Here is a 20,099-nt window from a genome sequence, read left to right as displayed (position 1 = left end):
TTTAGGGGCGGATAACACCATCTTCATCTGGAATGTGGGAACAGCTGAAGCCATGATAACACTCGAGATGCACCCCGACCTAATCTACAGCACATCCTGGAGTCATAATGGCAGCCTAATCTGCACTACCTGCAAGGACAAGAATCTAAGGGTGATTGACCCACGGAAAGAAGATGTTATTACTGTGAGTTCTTTATGATACCTTTCAGTAAAAGATCACAGCTGGTCAATGCATACTGAATTTGATATAAGCAATAACTTTGAAACTATAAATGCATTAAATTACTCTGCAGGCTTTAATTGAGTTTGACCCATTCAATAGGATTTTATTTTACTGTCGGACAAGGGCCCAATCTATAGTCTAGAGATGTCCTTGTTCACCAGTCACTGAAAGTAGCATGCAGGTACAACAGGCAATGAAGAAAGAAGGCATGTTGGCCTTCATAACAAGAGGATTTGAGTATAGGAACAAAGAGGGCCTTCTGCAGTTGTACAGGGCCCTGATGAGACCACACCTGGAGCACCGTGTGCAGTTTTGGTCTAATTTGAGAAAGGACATTCTTGCTATTGAGGGAGTGCAGCGAGATTAATTCCTGGGATGGCGGGACTGTCATATGATGAAAGAATGGAACGACTGGGCTTGTATTCACTGGAATTTAGAAGGATGAGAGGGAATCTTATAGAAATGTAAAATTATTAAGGGATTGGAAAAGCTAGATGCAGGAAACATGTTCCCAATGTTGGGGGAGTCCAGAACCAGGGGCCACAGTTTAAGAATATGGGGTAGGCCATTTAGAACTGAGATGAGGAAAACATTTTCACCCAGAGAGTTGTGGAATCTGTGGAGTTCTCTGCCTCAGTGGAGGTCGATTCACTGGATGCCTTCAAAAGAGAGTTAGATGGGGCTCTTAGGGCTAGCAGAATCGAGGGATATGGGGAGATGGCAGGAACAGGGTACTGATTGTGGATGATCAGCCATGATCATATCGAATGGCGGTGCTGGCTCTAAGGGCCGAATGGCCTACTCCAGCACCTATTTTCTATATTTCTATAAGGAGAGATTGAGCAGGCTATAAATTATTCCTTAGAGAACATGAGGATGAGGGATGATCTATGAAATTATGAGGGGAATAAATAGGATGAATGCACAATCTTTTACCCAGGTAGGGGAATCAAGAACCAGAGGATATCAGTTTAAGATGAGAGGGAATGATTTAATAGAAATCTGAGGGGAATCTTTTCCCTCTGAGGGTGATGGGGGATACGGAATGAGCAGCCAGAGGAGGATAGTTGAGGCAGGTACAATAACTACATTTAAAAAGGTACATCGATTGGAAAGGTAGAGAGGAATATAGGCCAAATACATGCTGGTGGGAATAGTGTAAATCTTTGTCGGCATGGGTAAGTGGGGCCAAATGGCCTCTTTCCGTGCTGTATGATTTTATAACTCTATGCACTGAAGCTGAAAGGAGCATGCAAGATGGCAAGTTAGGAACACGCTACATTCATAGTCATACAGCAGTAAAAATAAATCTTTTGACCCACTGGGTTTTTGCCAACTATCAACTGTGCTGAGCCCATTTTCTAGTCCCAATCTCACATCTTTCCATGTTTAGTTTAGTTTATTGTCACATGTACTGAGGTACAGTGAAAAGCTTATGTTGCATGCAAACCAGTCAGCATAAGTAGATGTGATAAATATTCCCTTGTCCCAATCTCACATCTTTCCATGTTTAGTTTAGTTTATTGTCACATGTACTGAGGTACAGTGAAAAGCTTATGTTGCATGCAATCCAGTCAACAGAAAGACGATACAAGATTACAATCGAGCCATCCACAGGGTACAGATGTGAATAATATTTTGTGCAAGATAAAGCCAGTGAGATCCGATCAAAGATTGTCCACGTGTCTACAATGAGGTATGTAGCAGTTCACGACTGCTCTCTAGTTGTTGGTAGGATGGCTCAGTTATCCCTGAATCTGGGGGTGTGCGTTTTCACACGTCTGTAACTTTTGCCCGGATAGGAGAGGGGAGAAGAGAGAGTGGCCGGGGTGCGACTCGAGGTTTTTTGCTTTTATTTTCTATTGGAATGAGAGAGTTTTTTTGTTAATTCATTCCTTCCCTGAATAACTCCAGGAGATCAAAGCTCATGAAGGGTCCCGGCCCGTGAGGGCAGTGTTCGTGGCGAACGATAACATCTTGACCACTGGCTTCAGTCGTATGAGTGAGCGGCAGCTCGCGCTGTGGAACACAGTGAGTACTGACATTCAACTTGCCTTAGTCAGACTGTGATACATTACTTGAGTGAAGTGGAATGAAGGAATGTTTCGCCAGTGTGCTTTTTTTTTTAAGAATGTAATGATGCACAGATTCACAATGCAGCTTGTCGGTTGTCATGCTGAATTGCTTATCAAATTTTTCATTCAATTATAAACCTTCTTGCAGGATACACATAACTGGAGCGCTGAATCATAATGTGGCCCATTAATGATCGTTCTGTTCAGACGCCTGCTTTAAACCGATACAACACGGAAACAGGCCCTTCTGCCCAACTCATCCGTGCCGGCCATGTTGACTACCTTGAGCAAGTCCCACGTGTCTGCGTTTGGCCCATATTCCCCTCCACCACCTAAAAACAAAATCCTATCCATATACCTGTCCAAATAGCTTTTAAACATTGTAATTGTACCAGACTTTTAACACTGGCAGCTCGTTCCACGTATCCTCCATGCTCTGGCGAGACAAAGCCTCGCCCTGCAGGTCTGCTTTAAGTCATTCCCCTCTCATCTTTAATCTCTATTGAGGGAGTGCAAGTAGGTTTACAAGGTTAATTCCCAGGATGGCAGGACTGTCATATGCTGAGCGAATGGAGCAGCTCGGCTTGTACACTCTGGAGTTTAGAAGGATGAGAGGAAATCTCATTGAGACATATAAGATTGTTAAGGGCTCGGCCACACTAGAGGCAGGAAACATGTTCCCGATGTTGGGGGGAGTCCAGAACCAGGGGCCACAGTTTAAGAAAAAGGAGTAAGTCATTTAGAACGGAGACGAGGAAAAAAAATTCTCACAGAGAGTGGTGAGTCTGTGGAATTCTTTGCCTCAGAGGGCGGTGGAGGCAGGTTCTCTGGATTATTTTAAGAGAGAGCTAGATAGGGCTCTTTAAAAATAGCGGAGTCAGGGGATATGAGGAGAAGGCAGGAACGGGGTACTGATTGGGGATGATCAGCCATGATCACATTGAATGACGGTGCTGGCTCGAAGGGCCAAATGGCCTACTCCTGCACTTATTGTTTATTGTCTATTGTCTCTGCCCTCTACTTGTAGGCTCTCCTGCCCTGGGAAAAAGACTGACCACTAACCTGCTTGCTTTTTTTAACATGTATTATCATGTTAAAAAAAGATTTACAAGGACGTTAACATGAATTATCCCATGAGCTGTCTTGCATAATCATCCTGTATTTCTCCCATCTGTGGGAATGCATTACAAAATGCCTGTGTTCGTCTATACTGTTCCTGTCACTGATAGTGTTTTGGCCTTCCAGACATGTTACCCTTGCTTTCTTTTTTTCTGCATTGAATTCCACGTGCTGCAAATCTCCTGCTTGTACACTGCTAATGTGCACAACTAAATGGTTTGTGGATCATTTCAGAAGGCATTTGAAAGTTAGCCTTATTGTTCTGGTCCTGGAGTGCTGCTAGCCAGGACCAATGGATTCCTCTGGCAATCGCAGTAGCTTTCCTGCTGCCTATTGTTTAGGGGATGAGAAATCGCTACATTTTTTTGTGTATTTTCCACTTATTCCCACATCTTTTACCGATTCTGAACTTTTGTTTCAGGAAAATGGCACTTGCATTGCGCAGCATGAACTGGACTCCAGCAATGGGGTGCTTATACCGTTCTATGATGCAGATACAAACGTTGTTTACGTGAGCGGAAAGGTAAGAGATTATCACCCAATTATTCCAAATCTCCTGAAGCAAAATGAAAATTAAAACATGATTCTTAAAGATGGTTCCAACATCTGTCCAGCTGCTCAGATAAGGCAATAAGTTGCTTGTTTATGAGCAGTTGATCCATCCAGAAAAGGCTATGTGTGCAACATTTTATGACACAGCTGCTGAGTATTACTTGAAGTTGATTTCTTTAAACTTGCCTAAGGGTTCCATCCCGCGGACCTTTAAGTGGCATTGAGGCTGGGACTCTATTCCTTGGAGCGCCGCTGGATGAGGGGTGATCTTACAGAGGTGCATAAAATCATGAGAGGAATAGATTGGGTAGATGCGCAGTCTCTTGCCCAGAGTAGGGGAATTGAGAACCAGAGGACATAGGTTTAAGGTGGAAGGGGGAAAGATTTAATAGGAATCTGAGGGGTAACTTTTAACACCAAGAGTGGTGGGTGTATGGAACAAGCTGCCATTTAGACACTGACAACATTTAGACAGGCACATGGATAGGACAGGTTTGGAGTGATATGGGCCAAACGCAGGCTGGTGGGACTAGTGTAGATGGGACATGTTGGTCGGTGTGGGCAAGTTGAGCAAGTTGGGCTGCTTGCATGCTCTATCTCTCTAGGTTGTGGCTCAGCAGCAAAGCTCATTGATTATCCCTTTGCTTTCAAGTGCAATTGAGATCCAGCTGGTGTCGCCACTGAGCCATGTAGTCTTGGTGAGCAGAGTCTTGTCGCTAGCTAGAGTTCAAGTACATGCTCTTGAGTCATTTGTCTCCACACTTGACGGTTGCTAACCGACACGCATGGCATTCCTGCACCAGCCAGATGAGAGGCTTGAATGAAAGTTTCTGTGAATCTCACTTAAAAATGGACCGTAAGCTGGCCCTGAATGATAACTAACCTTAAAGAGTATTGGAGAACGTGCTTCAGGTTGTGGAGATTAACTGTACCTGCTACTTCAAGCCACAAATGCACATTCTACCCTTTTTGCTTCGTGCCAGTTTGGTATGCTTGCTTTCATAGGTCGGGGCATTGGGTTCAATAGTCAGGAAGTCATGACACAGCTTTGTAGGGCTTTGATAAGGCCGCATTTGGAGTATTGCGTGCAGTTCTAGCCGCCCCAATACAGGAAGGATGTGGGGGCTTTGGAAAGGGTGCAGAGGAGGTTTAGCAGAATGATGCCTGCGTTTGGGCAGTATTAGCTGCAGGGAGAGGTTGGACAAACTTCGACATAGGAAAACAGTTTTAGGTTGGGCTGCTAAAGGGTCCCAACCTGAAATGTCACCTATCCACGTTCTCCAGAGATGCAGCCTGACCTGCTGAGTTACTCCAGCACGTTGTATCCTTTTGTGTAAACCAGAATCTGCAGTTCCTTGTTTCTATATGTCGGTAATGGGATTTGCAACCTAATATATTGACGATCCAGCTACATTGAGCTTTTTCTCAGTCAGTTCACAGGCCAGCAACCACTGCTTTATAAAGGGATAAAGTGGGTTAATCGCTCACCAAGGAGAGCTAATGTTTTTAATGCAGTGTTTAGGACGTTTTAACAGTAAAATTTCTCAGCAGTTGTGGAGTTTGTACATTCTCCCTGTGACCGTGTGGGTTTTCTCCGGGTACTCCGGTTTCCTCCAACACTCCGAAGACGTACAGGTTTGCAGGTTAATTGGCATCAGTAAAGGTTGTAAATTGTCCCTAGTGTGTAGGGCGGGCCTGGTGTACGGGGTGATCGCTGGTCAGCTCGGACTTGGTGGGCGGTAGGCCCTGTTTCTGCGCTGTATCTCTGAAGTCTAAATATTAGGCTATATTAAATTATTTTAAGAGATGACAATCACATTTTCGTGCGATATAACCAACATTCCGATCCAAATCTTTGTGAAAGCTGTATTCATTGTTTTCCCCCTTTCATGTGAATCTATTTTCCGATGAGATTTCTGAGCTAAAGAGGCAATTTAACTAGTCCCCACCTAGGTGATCTAAATATCTAAGATGCAGGATACAAGCTTGAATAGGATTAGAAAATGCCAGATAAACTCAGCACGACAGGGAAAATATATTAACATTTTCTCCTTCCACAGATCTGGTCTGCTGAGTGTTCTAGCATTTTTGTCTAGGTTAATTGGCTTTGGTAAAAAAAAAAATGTAACTTGTCCGTAGTGTGACATAGTGCTAGTGTACAGGGTGGTTGGCAGAGCTCTGGGCTGAAGGACCTACTTCCGTGCTGCATCACCGAAGTCTAAAATAAGAACCTTGGGTGTAAATATGGCGTTTAAAATTGTTGTTCTCGGGAATTGCTAAATTTGTACTTCATTGAAATGCTGCTGAGGTTCCAAAATGAAAAAGCAGGGAATACGTGGCAAGTACCAATACGAGACTGCCGGCTAATATTTAGTTTGGATGCACCACCGTGGTATTTCTGGCTCCAGATGAAAGGTTGTTTCCATTAGCATGTTGGGTTTCTTTTTAAAGCCCAAGCATGGTTTGCATTTGTTTAACACGTGTAACCCAGGCGTTATTCACATAGCGTTGCAGTCACTGTTTGCACTCATGTGCGTTGTTGCAAATTGCAGCATTCAGGATCGTCCGATTAACTAATTAGTGGGACTGGGATTATCAATTCTAATTGTATTTAAGGTCTAGTGTAGTTTAGTTTAGAGATACCGAGATACCTTCACAAGATTATACAGCATGGGAGTGGACCAATCAGCGTATTTGTTACTTCAGTCATATGAGCAGAATTAGGCCTTCGGGCCTACTCCACCATTCAATCATGGCTGATCTATCTTTCCCTCTCAACTGCATTCTCCTGGCCATTCTCATATGACTTAATGCAATTCCCCTTGTATTTATCCCATCTCCATTGGCAAAGACTGAATCTATTGACGCCATCGATTTACTCCATTTGTGGTGTTTCGTTTAGAGATGCAGCGCGGAAACAGGCCCTTCGGCCCACCAAATCCGTATCAATCAGCGATCCCTGCACAGTAACACTCTCCTACAAACACTCGGGACAATTTACACATACACCAAGCCAATTCACTTATATGTGTAGGAAAGAACTGCAGATGCTGGTTTAAATCGAAGGTAGACACAAAATGCTTGAGTAACTCAGCGGGACAGGAGAGAAGCATCTCTGGAGAGAAGGAATGAGTGACGTTTCGGGTCGAGACCCGTCAGACTGAATTAACCTTTATAGCTGTCCATCTTTGGAATGTGGGAGGAAACCGAAGATCTCGGAGAAAACCCGGGCAGTCACGGGGAGGAAGTACAAACTCCATACAGTCAGCACCCGTAGCCTGGATCGAACCCGGGTCTCTGGCGTTGTAAGGCACCAACTCTACCGCTGCCCTGCCGTGCCAGCCAGTTTTTGTTTTGACTAAAAAATAATTTTTTATTTTTTTTAATAAATTTTTTAAATTGGAATTAGCATTTTGGTCATTTGGATAATGGTTCCTTCTTTACCCGTAACAGAGCCTATCATAGTTTTGAGTATCTCTTGAAGTGAGAAGTGAAACCTTTTAAGATTTGGTAGCAAGTCTCCTCTGCACCTTCCCAAAGTGTGGTGCCACAATGTGAACGCAACGTAATCATTTCTAAAAGTTTACGAAGGAACTGCAGATGCTGGAAAATCGAAGGTACACAAAAATGCTGGAGAAACTCAGCGGGTGCAGCAGCATCTATGGAGCGAAGGAAATAGGCAACGTTTCGGGACGAAACGTTGCCTATTTCCTTCGCTCCATAGATGCTGCTGCACCGGCTGAGTTTCTCCAGCATTTCTGCCTACAATCATTTCTAAATGTTCAGCTATTTTTTTTTGTGGTGCTTTTGTGGTCTTTAGATTATGAAACCTGATAGCAAGCACGTCAAAATAACCTTTGTTGATTTCTGTTTTCAATAATTAAGAAAGTTTCCCTCGATGGAACTTATGCCTTCATGACTGAGTCATTATTTTTGAATCGAAAATAACACTGGTTTAATGCAGCGGTTGAGGGAGCAGCTTCCCTCACTGTATACTTTCCCAGAGTCTTGAGGCCACGGTCTCTTTAATTCCAAGGAGTTCGGTTCTGCCAATTCTAGGCCTTGAAAAAACCACATCACAAGATCTTCATTCAAGAGAGTACACAACGTGCCTTCGATCTTTAGTTTAGTTTAGAGATGCAGCGCGGAAACAGGCCCTTCGCCCCACCCTAATCCGCGCCGACCATCGATCACCCGTGCACCAGTTCTATCCTACACGATAGGGGCAATTTACAGAAGACATTTAACCTACAAACCTGTACGTATTTGGAATGTGGGAGGAAACCAGAACACCTGGAGAAAACCCAGGCGGTCACAGGGAGAACGTACAAACCCCGCACAGATAGCACCCGTAGTCAGGTTCGAACCTGGGTCCCTGGCATTGTAAGGCAGCAGCTCTACTGGTTTGCCACTGTGCCACCCTATTCTAGATTCTATTGAGATTTTTCAGCTAATTGTTAAATCATGATTTTCTTGTCAATCATAGCTGCAATTTTCTTTCTCTTGCCCCATGAAGTCAATCTGTAGACCTATAAAATGACTAGTCTAAGATGTTTGTAGCTACTCACTGTGAATTGTGGCAGCAACTGAAATGCTAGTTTTAGTTCTGAATCTTGGATACTTAAGCCCCTGTCCCACGATGCGAGTTCACCCAAGAGCTCTCCCCAGTTAAAAATAAAAATCAAACTTACGTAGAATACACGTGGCGGGTACGTCGGAGCTCGTGGATGTCTCGTAGCGGCTCGTAATGTTAACGGCAGGTACTCGGGAAACGCGGAAACTCGTGAAGTTTTTTCTACAGTGTGAAAAATTTCCAAGAGTAAAAAAATACTCGTGATGAAGTACCACCAGTTTGATTTTTTTTTAAATTCGGGAGAGCTCTTGGGTGAACTGGCATCGTGAGACGGGCATTACAGACATATCCAGAAATACTTATCCATTTTAATTAGAAAATTTGCAACTTATAACATTGATGTGAGAGGTGAGGCGGTAATTTCATTGAAGTGCAGGTTGCAACTGGTAATGACTGCAGGATTTAGTTGCTGCTTATTTCGTGAAGTTCGTGGTTATTCTGCACACAGCCTGAAGTTGTCTGCTTGGGTTGAGTAAGCTGCACTAGTGGGCTAATTCCCGTCTCTGTTCCTCATTCTTCTCGAACTTCTGTTTTCAGTGCGATTATTCATAATGTTCCTGCACAAAGATATTATTGTTTTAAAGAAAAATCTCCCCGCAAAAATATCCCCATTGTGGCTTCCTGATCTTGTGGCTCAAACATGGCTGATCTGGTGAAGAAACTGCAAATGGATCTGTGTTGGTTTCTCTCTCTAGATCCTAGGTATTGATCAACATGAGAGAAAGGAAAAGGCAAAAGAGGTTGCACTCCAAGAAATAAAGTTCCAGCCTGCCCAACCTATCGCTGTAGTTCAGGCCATCGAGTGCCGGCAGCATGTTTATCAATATTCTCTGCACGTTTGATGGCATCCCTCCTGTAACAGTCTGAAGAAGGGTTTCGGCCCGAAAAGTTGCCTGTTTCCTTCACTCCATAGATGCTGCTGCACCCGCTAAGTTTTGTCAGCACTTTTGTCTACCTCCTGTAGCAGGGTGACCAATGTTCATTCAATATCATTAAACAGACGTGCTATATCCATGTAGGCACCTTACACATTGCCAGAATGTCCAAGCATGCTACGATCAGGGGACCCTGTTCAAATTCAGTAACTTTGCATTGTGTAGGGAGGCATGGCAGATGCTGGTCTCCACTGAAGATAGACACAAAATGCTGGAGTAACACAGCGGGTCCCTGGAGAGAAGGAATGGGTGACGTTTCACTGTGAATAATTTATTGCTGTCGTAAGTAGTTGTGCAATCATCATGCAAGTTTAATTTTGGAAAAGCAAAAAAAAAGTGTGATTTTTATGGCATTCCAAATGACTTTCTAAAGATAGATAAAATTGTTGAATCAGTACTTGATTTAAAATAGCAAATGCAGACACTCCCCAACTTGCATCATAGGCGACTAGTGTTAACAGTTCTTTGAGCCCACATCTTTATTTCTGAGGCGTGAGTTTCGGTGGGAGTGCACCACAGCCTTCGCTTGCGGCAGTTTACACAAGCCTGTCAGCTGTTCTCTGTGTGGGAACACCCACATGGGCGTCTGACATGTCACATCTAACTTGCGCAAGGGTCACGGGATGTAACCCTTATGGAAGTCGGGGAGCATCTGTACTAAGTTTGACCAGCTCTTAGTCCAATGAAGCAATGTGCTCACCATGAATGTTGCAACAATTGATCTACATCACACTGTAGCTCACCCGATGGTATGGCTGCCTCTCAGATCCACCTTACCTGGGTTCCATCCTAACCTGTGACTGCATATGTTTATTTCCACATCACAAGACTCGCTAGTAGGTAGTTTAAGTGGTCACTGTAAATGATCCCTGGTGCAGATGGGTCCCGTCCCGAAATGTCGCCCATTCCTTTTTCTCCAGAGGTGCTGCCTGACCCGCTGATTTACTCCAGCATTTCTGTTTCTGTCTGGGGTGCAGTTGACGAGCCTGTGAAAGAAAATGAGCTGCAGGTAAATAAATAAATGAAGGGATGTTACTGATAACCAGCAGAAATAGCTTCCTACATCAGGAATATGAAAACTCTGAATCCTGGCTGGTTTTAACTCTCCTCTACCCACTCAGTCCATGATTTAACCTGCACACCTTGATAAAGGCCTCGTGGCTTTTGATTTTTACATTTTGTTCTGAGGTGTCACCTTGAAGCTTAATTCTTGACTTTTGATTAAAACAGGGTGACTGCACCATTCGCTACTTTGAGATCACTGATGAAGCGCCGTTTGTCCACTATCTGAATGCATTCAGCAGCAAGGAGCCACAGCGAGGGATGGGATACATGCCAAAAAGGGGCGTTGATGTTACCAAATGTGAGATTGCCAGGTAAGAGATATTGTTCTGCAGTTCCAATGAACCATGGTCTGGAGTTTCTACTCAGTGATTCTATTCTCTGACATGGTTTGCTTATAAGAGGTGCTAGAATCATACAGCACGGAAACGGGCCCTTCGACCCAACTTCGACCCAAGATGCCCCATCTACACTAGTCCCACCTGCCCACGTTTGGCCCATATCTCTCTAAACCTTCTTAACCACATCGTTCATATAGCTGAGTGACCAAAACTGAACACAATACTCCATGTCTTTTAAATGTTGCTATTGTACCTGCCTCTTCTACCTCCTCTGGCAGCTTGTTCCATTTACCTACCATCCTCTGTGTGGAAAGTAAATTGCCCCTCGGGTTCCTATCAAATCTTTCCCCTCTCACCTTAAATCAATGCCCCATGATTCTTGATTCCCCTACTCTGGGTGAAAGATTCTGTGCATTTACCCTATCTGTTCCTCTCATGACCTCGATAAGGTCGTCCCACATCCCCCAGTGCTCCAAGAAATAAAGTCTTAACCTTTATTTCAGATTTTAGACTTTAGAGTTACAGCGGGGGATACAGGCCCTTCAGCCCATTCAACAGCGATCCCCGTGTACTAGCAATACTTCTACACACTGGGGATAATTTAGAATTTTTACAGAACCCAATTACCCTACAAACCTGTACGTCTTTGGAGCGTGGGAGAAAACAGGAGCGCCCGGAGAAAACCCACGCAGTCACAGAGAGAATGTACAGACAGCCCGCGTAGTCAGGATCGAAGCTGGGCCTCTGGTGCTCTGTGCCACCATGCTGCCCTAACCTGCCTAACCTAAGACTTAAACCCTCAAGTTCTGGCAATGTCCTCGTCAATCTTCTCTCCACTCTTTCCAGATTAACAACATCCTTCTTATAGCAAGGTGTAGAGCTGTAACATATCACCCCAACTTCCACACTCAACACCCTTATTGAGAAGACCAATGTACCGAAAGCCTTCTTGATTATCCTATCTACACCGCTCTCAAGAAACGTTGTACCTACATGCCCCGATCCCTCTGCTTTACAACGCCCTGTGTGGTTCCTGCCCTGGTTAGGCTTTCCAAAATGCACCACCTCACACTTATCTGCATTAAACTCTATTAACCATTGCTAAGCCCACTTACCAAATTGATCAACATCCTGCTGTAAGTTTTGATATTCAAATGTAGCAGAATGTGGAATATTTGGTAGAATTTGCATTTAACTTAACTTTTTCTCATAGAATTTTGGTTTCCAAAATATTGTTAACTTCACCCATTACACTGACTGCATTTTAGGCGTGAATTAATAATTCATTGGGAATTTCTATTTAATGCATTCTTGACACACGTGCCACTTTTTAAAGCATCCAATATGGACTGGCCTTTGCACTATTTGAAGTACATTATTATTTTAATTTTTGCCTGCAGGTTTTTCAAGCTTCACGAAAGAAAATGTGAGCCAATCATCATGACTGTGCCAAGAAAGGTGAGTTGCGTTTTCAGTGTCCATGCTTCTGCATCACCTGGCAGAGATGTGTACATGCTTGTGACTGATGCTCATTTCACTGAAGACTAAAGAAATGAAGGATGCATGCTTGAAGATCTTGTCTGTGGTAGCAAAGTAACGAAACTACTGAAAGCCTTAAGCCAAGGGTTCCCAACCTGCCTCCGAGGGGGTAAATTTGTTAATTCTGGATTTGTACATATTTTTTCTCATTGACTGACTGTGTTTGGTCCTGGTATACCGGTATCTGTTCATCAGTAGTTGTTCCTAAATAAGTGAAATAACATTGTTATGTGCTATTAAAGTTGCCAGGGGTAAACGGGGAACAAAAAAGGTTGGGAACCGCTGCCTAAAGCAGAGAATGATTTAAATAGAAGATATGTGATGGTTTGTGTGGGAAGGAATTGCAGATGATGGTTCACACTGAAGATGGACACAAAATCCTGGAGTAACAGCAGGTCAGGCAGCATCTCTGTAGATAAGGAGTAGGTGACATTTTGGGTCGAGACTCTTCACCAGACTGGAGTTTGCAGTCTGAAGAAGGGTCTCGACCCGAAATATCACCTATTCCTTTCCTCCAGAGGTGCTGCCTGACCCGCTGAGTTACCCCAGCTTTTAGTGTATTATATTATATTATATTATATTATATTATATATGTGATGGTTTGATTGATCGGAAAATACAGCTTGGAACCGGGACCTTTCACCCACTGAGTCAATACCGATATCAATAATTAGTTCACACAATTTCAGTGTTATTTCACTTTCTGAAATAGCGTTCTCTTCCTTATCCTACAAAATACCAATGCTGTGAGCAAAGTCAATAAAGGGAACAAACTTCACGATCTAACTGGCATTGATCTATATCTTGGATAACCACTCTCATTGACTATGATACCACTTTCTGTGTCATCTGCAAACTTTAAAACCATACCACCGCCTTTCTCATCCAAGTGGTTAATATAAATAATGAACAACAGGGCACCCACCACCAATCCTGGTTGTGACAGATCACCAGTCCGAAAAACAACCCTCTATTACCACGCTCTGTCTCCAACCTTTAAGCCAATTAGCCAGCTCGCTGTGGATTCAGTGAGATTCCAGCCAAGATGTCTCATCTACGCATGTCCCACCTGCCTGTGATTGACCAATATAAGAACTGCAGATGCTGTGTGTGAGAAGATAGAAACATAGAAATTAGGTGCAGGAGTAGGCCATTCGGCCCTTCGAGCCTGCACTGCCATTCAATATGATCATGGCTGATCATCCAACTCAGTATCCCGTACCTGCCTTCTCTCCATACCCTCTGATCCCCTTAGCCACAAGGGCCACATCTAACTCCCTCTTACATATAGCCAATGAACTGGCCTCAACTACCCTCTGTGGCAGAGAGTTCCAGAGATTCACCACTCTCTGTGTGAAAAAAGTTTTTCTCATCTCGGTTTTAAAGGACTTCCCCCTTATCCTTAAGATGCTGGTTTACAAAATGCTGGAGTAACTCAGCGAGCCAGGCAGCATCTCTGGAGAGAAGGAGTGGGTAACATTTCGAGTCGAGACCCTTTTCAGAAGGGTCTGCAGCAGAAACGTCACCCATTCCTTCTATCCAGAGATGTCAGGCAGCATCTCTGGAGGAAAGATGGTAAGCAAAGTTTTGGGTCAGGCCCTTCTTCAGACTGTTATTGCAGCACTTTGTGCCCTCGAGATGCTGCCTGACCCGCTGAGTTACTCCAGCACTTTGTGGACTCCAAAGAAGGTCCCCACCCAAAACGTCACCTATCCTTTTCCTCCAGATCCACTGTGTTTCTCCAGCACTTTGTGTCCATTTTTGTTTCTAAACCTTTCCTGCTCTGGGAGCTGCCCTCCACTTAGTGCCCTTCAGTAAAATCTTATGTAGTTGTGCTGTGTCATTAACGCGTTGCATTGGCTTCCCCTTTGTGTGTGACTTCCTGTTTTTCATGCATCCTTATATAACGGCACATATTGTACACAACAGAATTGTAATGATAGTTGAGAATCTGCGCCTTAAAGTCAATTTTTAAAATGACCGCACTCCTATGGCAGAGCAGAATAAGAGCTTGGTGCTTCGTCATCTTGCATTCAGTCTGTGGGTCACTTTGGCTGATGGTAGACAATAATTCCTAACAATGCTAAGGTCCAGAGAATTAATTTAAAAAAAAAACTTATGACTAACTATAACTCGTTTAACATTTGAGATTTTCGACACTTGCAATTTTTTGTAACCCTGCTTTCTTGTGAAGTAATGTTGGCAGCTTTATGAGACTTTGGTTAAGCTGCATTTGGAACATTGCGTGCAGTTCTGGTTGCACCATTACAGGAAGGATGTGGAGGCTTTGGAAAGGGTGCAGAGGTGGTTTACCAGAATGATGCTTAGATTGGGGCGTTTAAGCTACAGGGAGAGGTTGGGCAGACTTGGATTGTTTTCTCTGGAACGCCGGAAGTTGCGGGGAGACCGAATAGAAGTATATAAAATTACGAGGCATAGATAGGGTAGACAATCAGAACCTTTCTCCCAAGATAGGAAAATCAAATATTAATGGCTTTAAGCTGAGAGAGGCAAAGTTTAAAGATGATGTGCGGACAAGTTTTGTTTCTTACACCAAGAGTAGTAGGTGCCACCCTCTGTGTTTATATTTTAAAAAAGTCCTGCACATCTCCTTTAAACTTTACTTCTCTCCGTTTAAAGCTATGCTCTGGAGTTTTTGAATGCACAGCCATGGTGATGGTTGAGGCTGAAACTACAATGGCATTTAAGGGACTTTTGGGTATGAATATGGATATACAAGGAATGGAAAGATATGCCCAGGCAGATAAGAGTTGATCTTGGCATCATGCCCAGCACAAACATTGTGGGCCGAAGGGCCTGGTCTTGTGCTGTACTTTTCCATGTTGTGTGTTAACTTGTCCTTCTCGTTCTTTCCAGTCTGACCTTTACCAGGATGACTTGTATCCGGATACAGCTGGACCAGAACCGGCATTGGAAGCAGAGGAATGGTTTGAAGGGAAAAATAAAGACCCCATTCTCATCTCCATGAAGGATGGCTATGTCCCTGTCAAAAACCGAGAGTTTAAACCTCAAAGAACCTGCTTAGACAAACGACAAAAGAAAAATGAAAGTGGCGATACCCCACTGAAAGGAACTTCTCTGAATGCAGTGAGTATATTAGCAGCCCTTCTCTGCTTTCTCTTCCCATTTCGCCCAAATGCAGGTCCTTAAAATGTGATCCTTCCATTTTTATTGAAGTCCATTTCTCCTTTCTCTAATTTATATTTTACGTATCACAGAAATAGGAAATTTGTTAATTCTGTCCGCTCATCCCTCCCTCAACTGTGGCTGAAGTTTGTACAATATAACTCAGCTCTTAAATTAATTTGCTTGTCTTACATTCTCATTACCTCCTGCCTCAAAGCACAAGGCTATTAACTTTTTGAAAGTGACAGGGCAAATCGGCAAAGCAGTGTCTCTCCAAAAGCCAACAGTGTGTGGTCTCTCGACATTATAGCAAGGTACAAAAGCAGGGGAATTGTACAGGTACACAAAAACGCTGGAGAAACTCAGCGGGTGCAGCAGCATCTATGGAGCGAAGGAAAAAGGCAACGTTTCGTCCCGAAACGTTGCCTTTTTCCTTCGCTCCATAGATGCTGCTGCACCCGCTGAGTTTCTCCAGTGTTTTTGTGTACCTTCGATTTTCCAGCATCTGCAGTTCCTTCTTAAACACGGAATTGTACAGGTTGGGTCTAACTAGATCAAAACTGGGTCTAGATCAAGTTTTGGTCAAAACTGGAACTCAAAACCATAAATGTACTTTCAGTCTAAGATCTCTTCAAACTACGTTCCTCAGTTCTACCAGTTTGGGCAGTGCCTTGTTTCACTTCAGTGTGCAGCCACTTCTCTTAAAACTCTAGGTTTCTCATCTGAAAATGTATGCCATGTTTCTTATCAGTCAATCAGAACAGTGAATCTATACAAAAGAGATGTCTGGTTTGGTTTGGAGATACAGCGTGGAAAGAGGACCTTCGGCCCACCGAGTCCGCGCCGACCAGCGATCCCCGCACACTAATACTATTCTACACACCAAGGACAGATTACAATTTTTTTTACAATAAGTACTGATCACTGCCCTCCATGCCAGTCACTGCATTATTTAATCTTTTTTCTTTTTTAAGTTTCTGCCTGCATCTGTTTTAAAAGTTTACGCAGTTGCTCAAAAGGGTTCACATTTAATGAATGTCAAGGCAGTGAATGTTATATGGGTAAATATGGCAATTATTTTGTATGCCAAGATCTGCCAAAATGCAAAGAGATGCTTGGTGGTCATGTTTGTCCAGGCAAACTGATCTTACCAAGGAGGATGTTTCCTGTGTTGCAATCAAAGCCACACTGCAATAGTTATCAAGAGACAAGAGTGTTCAGTTGTCGTGTGTACCGACAATGGAACAATGATATTCGTTCTTGCCGCAGCTTAACAGGCTAATTTGTGCAATAATGCAGATAATGTACAATAATCAAGAATACAATAAATTAATGACCATAACATTGAAAAAAACAATGTCCGTAGTGAAACCAGAGGCTCATTCCATAAAAGACTCTGTGTCCTTCATATTTTCGTTGCAATTTCCACTGGGCTTGTTCATTTGCAATAGGGTCTTAATTCTTGGCACTAGCGTTTTGAGCCAGAATTTGCTGACAAATATTGGCCTTTAGGTTTTTAATGGTATAGGTTTCTAATGGTGAGTGTTGTGCATCGCCAATGGTAGCAATGCTTTGTATTATATATATTTACCGAAACCTTAGTTTCCAACCCGAAATGTCGCCTGTCCATGTTCTTCACAAATTATATCTGACCGCTGAGTTACTCCAGCATTTTGTCTTACTTTACCAAAACTTTGTTGGTTTCGATACCCTATACAACATTTCTTTTGAATTCAGATGTTGGACACACCATTGAACTATTTTACTGCCTATTGTTAGAAATCCAAACTTGGTTCATCACTAAAATGTGTGATGGTCCTTAAATTCCTGCTCTTCTACGGCTTACCTGAAGGGCGCGAGTATATTAAGAAAAGGTCTCTTTTGCGCCCATAAAGCTGATCCGGAGAGTGTGCGGAAAGACGGAAGGTGAAATGTCTTCTCTTGTGCTTTTGTTTTCAGAATTCCGAATCCAAGTTGGACGAGCTGGTGCAGGAGATTAAAACTCTGAAGGCCACCGTTGCCAGCCAAGACGAGCGCATTGCCAACCTTGAGGACCAGATGGCCAAGATCGCTATCTGAAGCCTGTATTATGCTTAATTATGGGGGTACAACTGTCTGGTGTGGATTATCAGATTCTCCAAAAACCAAACTCTAACCCCCGTTACCCTGCCATTGATTGAAGCACCTTCAGCTTTCCAATATCCAATCGCCCTTTCTTTCCTCCACTCTCACTGGACTAACTTTGTTGCAATTTGGAAACAGTACATTTTTTTAAAATAGAATTTATTTTCTGGATTTTTAATGCCAAGAGGAAAATATTCTTTTTTTTTTTTTTCTCTACACTTTCTCCACATCAAAAAAAAAAGTATTAATTTTTTTTATTCCTTACTTGAGTCCTATGCATATTATCAAAGGTGTGCTCTGCTCTAATTCTAGAGTGATTTCCAGGTTAAATGGGCTTGTCTGTCACTTGTCTGTCAGGTACATGTTTTTAAGTGACTACACACACATTCCATGTACAAGTGTACTGCACCATTGAAGAACACTTAATGGGTTCAGCTCTTATAGAGCAAATAAAATGGTGATCTGTCATTAAATATACTTCCAGCTGCAAAGATAAAACATTGATTATAAAATACTCTGGTGTTTTGTGCTTTTTATTCCAACTTTTTGTTTTAAAACATTGGTGCAAAAAGGCTCCATTAGGAAACACTCTTCAATAAATGAGCAAATCATCAGCAGAGGCTGAGAAGAATTGTATATGAACCTAATATTGTCTCTGTGTTTTGCATTTTCCAGCATGGCAAGCTGGAGATTAAAATACTTTGCTTTTTTTCCGACAACTTTGCTATTGCTCTTTGTCCATTAAGATCAACGTGCATCACCGTCAGATGAGGCAGGACCTTCACAGCGAATGGGAAGGCCATGGGAGGTGTTGCATAGCACAGGGATCTGGAGATATTGGTGTGGGCAAGATGCTAGAGACAACTGTAGCATTTTTGTTCGTGATCAGATAGTGTGAAATATTACAGCATCAATGTGGGTTAGGAAGTTAACTTGCAGGGTTAGGTTGGTTGAGACTTTTGAAGGCTGACATTTTAGGATAAGAAACATGGGAGTGGTGCAAGTAGGAGAGAACATGCAGATACTATGGAAATAGAGAAGAGGAATTAGCTCTTATATGTGCTGGTGCTTTTTGATATTCTTGGGGTAATTATAAGGTTTTAGGCATGTGTGAAATAAAAATCTCTCTGGCTAAAAATACTTCACCTCACCAATGCTATTCTCATACATACATATATATATGTTTATATAAATACCCACGTTCTTTATTTTCATCTTCAATATTTTAATTAAAAGTATTTTGTGTTTATAAAATTGAGGGGTGTGGATAGGGCAGGTGGTCAGAACCTTTCTCCCAGGGAGAATCTATCAAGCATTAGAGAACATAGCTTTAAGGTTTGAGGGGTGATGTTTAAAGGAGATGTGAGGGGCAGGTCTTTTACACAGAGTGATAAGTGCCTGGAATGTGCGTCCAGAGGTGGTAGTGGAGGCAGACACAATAGTGGCATTTGTGAGGTTTTTAAATAAGCAGGTGGATATGTAAGGAATGAAGGGATATGAATCGCATGCAGGCGGAAGATTAGTTTAACTTGGCATCATATTCGACACCAACTTTTGGGCCGAATGGCCTATTTTGATGCTGTTTTGTTCTATGTTTGATGTTCACTGTAATTTGCATTATGAAGAATTTAAGTTTGAAAGCATAATAGGAATGATTAAAACCGCTTATTGTTTAACCGACTGACTGCTCGTATCCTGTACAGAAAGTCTCTGCTGCTACAGATTCTGCTCGACTACAGAGGCTTGTCAAGGAGGAAGTCCAGTGCTTCACAGGAAGCCTGCACTGGTGTGAGATGTTGACTCAATGAGTCATTGAGTACTGTCTGGAGCAGGTGGAAATGACCAGCAGTCTCCAGTCCAAGCGATGCAGTACATACTCTGGCTGCAATCATTACACTTCAGACTAGTTTTTGTTTTAACTCATTTATTTGCAGCATGCTGTTTTTATTCCATTCCGACAACAACGTCCCCTTTTGTTGTTACATCCACTTCTTTCATGTTTCCAAAGTTTCGGGGGGGGGGGGGGCACACAAAATGGAAGTTTGACGAAAACATCTCAAAAGATACTCAAAAAATACCTGCACAATACTGCCATTCTCCATGCGATGGACAGCTGATGGAATCAAGTGAACTCGAGCTCAGTCTAAACCAGAGCGTTCTGCTTTTATCCCACACCAAACAAGCACATTGTGGCATCCAGCTGTGGCCAAGACCTTCATGTTCATCATGGCCATGATCCAGATGTTGCAGTGTCCAAGGTCATGGATTTTCATTAACATCTTACACCTCCATACAGGCAGCACCAATAGTCAGATGAAAGCTTTGCCCCAACTTGCCCACACCCACCAA

At 42.9% G+C, this 20,099-nt stretch overlaps 1 protein-coding gene across 1 annotated transcript in view; it reads left to right on the top strand.

The window, feature by feature from the left end:
- Positions 1-18,264, top strand: part of LOC129709174 (coronin-1C-like) — a 92,765-nt gene extending 74,501 nt beyond the window's left edge. Inside the window, exons 5-11 of the mRNA XM_055655337.1 lie at positions 6-184; positions 2,138-2,254; positions 3,839-3,940; positions 10,768-10,913; positions 12,341-12,398; positions 15,357-15,587; positions 17,586-18,264. Coding sequence (XP_055511312.1) covers positions 6-184; positions 2,138-2,254; positions 3,839-3,940; positions 10,768-10,913; positions 12,341-12,398; positions 15,357-15,587; positions 17,586-17,705 — 953 coding nt within the window. The 3' untranslated portion in view covers positions 17,706-18,264. The remainder of the gene's footprint in view (positions 1-5; positions 185-2,137; positions 2,255-3,838; positions 3,941-10,767; positions 10,914-12,340; positions 12,399-15,356; positions 15,588-17,585) is intronic.
- The last annotated feature ends 1,835 nt before the right edge of the window (positions 18,265-20,099 follow it).

Source organism: Leucoraja erinacea, chromosome 25 (assembly GCF_028641065.1).
Source record: "Leucoraja erinacea ecotype New England chromosome 25, Leri_hhj_1, whole genome shotgun sequence".
Taxonomy (NCBI): domain Eukaryota; kingdom Metazoa; phylum Chordata; class Chondrichthyes; order Rajiformes; family Rajidae; genus Leucoraja; species Leucoraja erinaceus.
This window is presented reverse-complemented; position numbering and strand designations above follow the sequence as displayed.